The sequence below is a fragment of the Peromyscus californicus genome, unplaced genomic scaffold (genome assembly GCF_007827085.1).
Source record: "Peromyscus californicus insignis strain IS unplaced genomic scaffold, ASM782708v3 Scaffold_11__1_contigs__length_118956290, whole genome shotgun sequence".
NCBI classification, from domain to species: domain Eukaryota; kingdom Metazoa; phylum Chordata; class Mammalia; order Rodentia; family Cricetidae; genus Peromyscus; species Peromyscus californicus.
In genome coordinates this window covers 15244709-15251288 of record NW_026294402.1, presented here as the reverse complement: position 1 = coordinate 15251288, position 6580 = coordinate 15244709, and the positions used below count along the sequence as shown (strand labels likewise).

The following is a 6580-nucleotide window of genomic DNA, read 5'->3' as shown; positions in this document are numbered from 1 at the left end:
ATGTCAAAAGGAACACATAGAGCCAAATTGGTCATGCATGCCTAAAGTACAGCCCCTTCTAAGTTAGAAGCAGGATTGTAAGTTGAAAGTTAGGCAGGGTGAATATCAAAATCCAACATTTTAAAGAAAATCATATCATGATACCAAATTGCATTGAATTTTCTTTGGGGATAGTTTTAATGAGGTGGGGTCTGGATAATGTTACCTAATAATGTAAAATAGTACAGCAAAAGGGATACACATTGATTAGATAATGCCTGGTTGCATCAATAAAAAACTATATTAATAGATACAATGCCTCTTCTTAAAATCATTTTGTTTTACTTCTTTACCTGTTTTATGATTTTCCACCTACATAGATAATCTGGGGAAAGATTCATCTGTGGAAACTGATTTATTCCAAGCAAGCATGACACCAACATGGCTTACTTAAACATAACCTGGGCAAGGATGTCATCAACATATATGCAAACATGGAATGGCATAAATCTCAGAGGTCCTCAACCATAGAAAATGACTACAGGCAACTAAGGCATGCTAAGGGGAAGAGAAATCATTTTTTCCAAAGAGGAGAGCCCTTAATTTATTTTCTAATACCATGAATTCAGCCATGAAATTATATATGTACAAGAAATATTATAGAAACTTAGAAGGTTATCTATCTATCTATCTATCTACCTATCTATCTATCTTTCTTTCTTTCTTTCTATCTATCTATCTATCATCTATCTACCTATCTATCTATCTATCTATCTGTCTGTCTATCATCTATCTAGGTATTCATATATAAATACATATAAACTAATTTAAATATATTTTAATAAAAACAATAAAAGTTATAAAACAAGTATCAGTCATTGCTTCTTGGTACATGAACATTCACTTCTTTATGACACTGTATAGATAAATCCATGGTTCATTACACAAGGATCTACCTTTAAAATCATATGTAAAGCATTTTCAAAATGTTACTACAATTTTGATGAAAAATAATGTCTTTCCCATAGCTAACTCTGAGACATTGCACAAAATGGTTTTGATAAAATTAGAACATCAGTTTAAACATCTCATTCTTAAGAGCATAACAGATATATTTTCTTTAGAAAAGCATATATTAAATCACTGATTTAAACATACTGGGATGTCTGGTTTTAAATCAAGTTAAATGTACATCGTTATTATGTTACTTGTTATATAACATTTAAATAGCAGAGATCAATTATCTTGATTCACAGAGTGTTTGGTAAGTTTTGTTTACTCTATGACTTTGATATAATGATGATAGATTATAAAAAAGATGTTATTCTACTAATTACTTTCTTGAAGGCTTTCTTCATTTCTTTGTTTCTCAAGCTGTAGATAAAGGGGTTCAGCATCTGAGTGACCACAGTGTACATCACTGAAGCCACTACAGTCTTCCTTGGAGAGTCAGTAAATGCAGAGCTAATGTGTACTCCAAAACCTGTTCCATAAAACAGGGAAACAACTGACAAATGAGACCCACAGGTTGAAAAGGCTTTATACTTTCCTCTCAAGGATGACATTCTTAACACAGAAGAGACAATGTGAATATAAGACAAAATGATTCCAAAGACAGGAATGCCAAAAAATAGAACAGACACTGTGTATACCAGCAGATAATTGATGAAATTATCAGAACAGGCAAGTTTGATGATCTGAGCCAACTCACAGAAGAAGTGGGGGATTTCAGTTTCTGTGCAGAAAGACAGCAGCAACACCATCAGAGTGTGGAATAAAGCATGTATAACACTAAAGAACAGAGAGCAGAGAAGCAACATTACACAGAAATGTGGATTCATGATAACTGTGTACTTCAGAGGATAACAGATAGCAACATAGCGGTCATAGGCCATCACTGCAAGAAGACAATTTTCTATACCAGCAAAATTCAAGATAAGACACACCTGAGAGAGGCATCCTGTGTATGTGATGGTCTGATCCTGAGCTTGGATATTGACCAGCATCTTTGGGATTGTGGTTGTGATTAAACAGATATCATTAAAGGACAGGTTTGATAGAAAGAAGTACATGGGTGTGTGTAGTTGCGAGTCAGAGGTAACAGCCAGGATGATGAGCAAGTTTCCTAAGGTGGTGATTAGATATATGGACAGGAAGAGGCTGAAGATGAAAGGCTGCAGAGCTGGATCTTCACTAAGTCCAAGAAGAATGAATTCTGATATAGCTGTTTGGTTGACTGCCCCCATGTTGTTGAGTAATCTGAAAGAAAGGAGAATTGTAAAGGTAAGATATTTGGACCATCAAATTCAGAACCTTGTTCTTTGAATTCTAGACTTCAAATCTATTAGCAAATAAATTTCTTCTGTTTATCCACCTATTCTCTGACATTTGTTTACAAAAACCCTAGCAACTAATCCTTGACTGAAGTACTCTCTTCAATGTATGAATAATAATGAAAGCAAAATTTGCAAGATTTGGTAGCAAACATCATGTTCTAAAAGAAACATGGCTTTGTTCAGCAGGAAATTGGTGTTGTTCTTGCATAGAGCATGAGACCAGAAGAATGGAGACAAATCAGCATTAGTGCCAATGTGCATAAACATGAGTCAGGTTGAGAACAGATATTGTTGATAAGTTTTACTGTAGTCTTTCCACCGGTGCTTTACTATACCTTTCTTTTATAGATAGATCCCTCACTAATAACCAAGGGGATATTCTTCTGAAAGTTCAGCTAATATTCCATACATACACAAAGGAATTTTTGTTGTCTCATTCGATTCAAGAGGAAACATTATAAACATCTCACTTGGATGTTAATTATAGATGTGCCCATGTGAAAGATATAAAAAAATTTACAGGGTCAACTGACTCTTCATTAAAAAGGATAATTTATAAGAAACAGCTTGGGTATTGATTCATGGCTGGTATAATAAATATAAAGGAATCACAGAACTACTTTGACAGTTTTTATGTCCCAGTGGCTAAACATTCAAGGCTTTTAATTGTATTCATTATGGAAATACCACTGTAATCCCAAGTGTTCAAATCCTTAATGCCCATGAATACTGAAGGGAAGAATTCAGCTTTGCCAGTTTCCTAACCAATTCCCAAGGCAATGTTCTACTTCTGTTCTCACTATTTCCTTTGATTATACAAATCATTGGTCTTGCATCCAAAATTATGAATAACATTTTTATAATAAATCTTAATGTTGCTCGGAAGACACAAAGAACAGAAATTGTATGTAAGAATTGGACTTGGAAGAATTGATTGCTATTTCTAATATGTATATTTTTAAAATTTATTCTTTTCTCATACAATACATCCTGTACACTATTTTTCCTCCATCCACTTCTCCCAGTTCCCCTTACCCCCCATCTCCCTCAGATCAACTCCACCTCCATTTATCTTCAGAAAAAAGCAGGTCACTCAGAAATATTAATGGAACACATCTTAATATGATACAGTAAAACTAGGCATAAACCTTCATAACAGGACTGGGTGACGCAACCTAATAGGAAGAAACAACTGGGAAGAGCAAGCAAAAGAGTCAGAGACACCCCCATACCCACTGTAAGGAGTCCCACAAAAACACCGAGCTAATAACCATAATATATAAGCAGGGGATCTAGTCCAGAGCCATACAGGCTTTCTGATTGCCTCTTCAGTCTCTGTGAGCCCCTATATGACCTGCTTACTTGATTCTGTGGCCTCTGTTCTCCTAGTGTCTTTGACCCCTCTGTCTCCTGCAATTCTTCCTCCCCTACTCCACAGGGTACCTTGAGCTTCAGTGGGAGAGACCCAGTGAAGTTCTCCAATTTGGGCTCTCTTTGTGCTTACTGTTTGGCTATGGCTCTTTACATTTGTTCTTATCAGCTGTGAGAAGATGTCTCTCTGATGATGACTGGACTAGGTCCAAAAACTGATTTTTTTATTTTAGGTGTATGTATATACTTTACATGGAGAGATATACACTGTCTACTCTTAGTTTCTGTCAACTTCAGATAAACAAGAATTACTTGGGAAAACTGAAACTCAAACAAAATTTTCTCAATATGAGTGTCTATGGGCATAGCTGTATATATTTTCTTGATTAATGATTGATGTGGGAGGGCTATGTTCATTGTGTGTTATGCCACCTCTTGACAGGTTGTCCTGGAATAAGAGATCACTGGGATGAATCCGAAAAATTAAACTAAGAAGAAGTCAACCTAAACAGACCACAAACAAATGAAGAAACTTAAATAGTAATGAAAGTCTTCCAACAATAACAAGAAAAAAGTCCAAAGCCTGATGGATTCACAGCAAAATTCTATTAAAGCATTAAAGATATACAATCACATTTTATTTATCCATTCTTCAGTTGAAGGGCATCTAGGTTGTTTCCAGGTTCTGGCTATTACAAACAATACTGCCCTTGTGGTATGACTGAGCATTCCTTAGGTATATGCCCGAGTGGTATAGCTGGGTCTTGGGGGAAATTGATTCCCAATTTTCTAAGAAAGCGCCATATTGATTTCCAAAGTGGCTGTACAAGCTTGCATTCCCACCAGCAGTGGAGGAGAGTTCCCCTAGCTCTACATTCTCTCCAACATAAGCTGTCTTCAGTTTTTTTGATCTTAGCCATTCTGACAGGTGTAAGGTGGTAGCTGAGAGTCATTTTGATTTGCATTTCCCTGATGATTAGGGATGTTGAGTAATTCTTTAAATGTCTTTCAGCCATTTGAGCTTCCTCTGCTGAGAATTCTCTGTTTAGTTCTACAGCCCATTTCTTAATTGGACTGTTGGGCATTTTGATGTCTAATTTCTTGAGTTCCTTATATATTCTGGATATCAGCCCTCTGTCAGATGTGGGGCTGGTGAAGACCTTTTCCCATTCTATAGGCTGTTGTTTTGTCTTGTTGACCGTGTCTTTTGCTCTACAAAAGCTTCTAAGTTTCAAGAGGTCCCATAGATTGATTGTTTCTCTCAGAGTCTGTGCTACTGGTGTTATATTTAGGAAGTGATCTCCTATGCCAATGCATTCAAGACTGCTTCATACTTTCTCTTCTATCAGGTTTAGAGTAACTGGATTTATGTTGAGGTCTTTGATCCACTTGGACTTAAGTTTTGTGCACGGTGACAGATATGGATCTATTTGGAGCCTTCTACATGTTGACATCCAGTTTTGCCAGCACCATTTGTTGAAGATGCTTTCTTTTTTCCATTGTGCACTTTTGGCTTCTTTGTCAAAAATTATATGTTCATAGGTGTGCGGATTAATGTTGGATTCCATTGGTCCACATGTCGGTTTTTATGCCAGTACCAAGCTGTTTTTATTACTGTAGCTCTATAGTAGAGCTTGAAGTCAGGGATCGTGATGCCTCCAGAAGTTGTGTTATTGTACAGGATTCCTTTGGCTATCCTGGGTTTTTTGTTTTTCCATATGAAGTTGAGTATTGTTCTTTCCATGTCTGTGAAGAATTGTGTTGGTATTTTGATGGGGATTGCATTGAATCTGTAGATTGCTTTTGCTAAGATTGCCATTTTTTCTATGCTAATCCTGCCTATCCATGAGCATAGGAGATCTTTCCATTTTCTGACATCTTCTTCAATTTCTTTTTTTTTCAGAGACTTAAAGTTCTTGTCATATAGGTCCTTCACTTGCTTAGTTAGTGTTACCCCAAGGTATTTTATATCATTTGTGGCTATTGTAAAGGGTGATGTATCTCTGATTTCCTTCTCAGCCTGTTTGTCAATTGTATATAGAAGGGCTACTGATTTTTTTGAGTTGATCTTATATCCTGCTATGTTGCTGAAGGTGTTTATAAGTTGTATCAGTTCCTTGGTTGAATTTTTGGGGTCGCTCATGTATACTATCATGTCATCTGCAAATAGGGAAAGTTTGACTTCTTCCTTTCCAATTTGTATCCCCTTAATCTCCTTATGCTGTCTTATTGCTCTGGCTAGAACTTCAAGTACTATATTGAATAAGTATGGGGAGAGCGGACAGCCTTACCTCATTCCTGATTTTAGTGGAATAACTTTGAGTTTCTCTCCATTTAATTTGATGTTGGCTGTTGGCTTGCTGTAAATTGCCTTTATTATGTTTAGGTATGTTCCCTGTATTCCTGATCGCTCCAAGACCCTTATCATGAAGGGGTGTTGGATTTTGTCAAATGCCTTTTCTGCATCTAGTGAGATGATCATGTGTTTTTTTTTTCTTTGAGTTTGTTTATATGGGGTATTACATTGATGGACTTTCATATGTTGAACCAACCTTGCGTCTCTGGGATAAAGCCTACTTGATCATGGTGGATAATTGTTTTAATGTGTTCTTGGAGTCTGTTTGCCAGTATTTTATTGAGTATTTTTGCATCAATATTCACGAGGGAGATGGGTCTGTAGTTTTCTTTCTTTGTTGAATCTTTGTTTGGTTTAGGAATCAGGTTAATTGTAGCCTCATAGAAGGAGTTTGGTAATGTTCCTTCTGTTTCTATTGTGTGGAACAATTTAAAGAGTACTGGTATTAACTCTTCTTTGAAGATCTGGTAGAATTCTGCGCTGAAACCATCTGGTCCTGGGCTTATTTTGGTTGGGAGACTTTTAATGATTGATTCTA

The 6580-nt window shown here is 36.3% G+C and overlaps 1 protein-coding gene across 1 annotated transcript; it reads right to left on the bottom strand.

The window, feature by feature from the left end:
- Positions 1-1286: 1286 nt before the first annotated feature.
- Positions 1287-2228, bottom strand: LOC128103054 (putative gustatory receptor clone PTE38). Its single transcript, XM_052727133.1, has one exon. It carries the CDS (start codon positions 2223-2225, stop codon positions 1287-1289), a length of 939 nt encoding a protein of 312 aa, XP_052583093.1. The 5' UTR covers positions 2226-2228.
- Positions 2229-6580: the final 4352 nt, after the last annotated feature.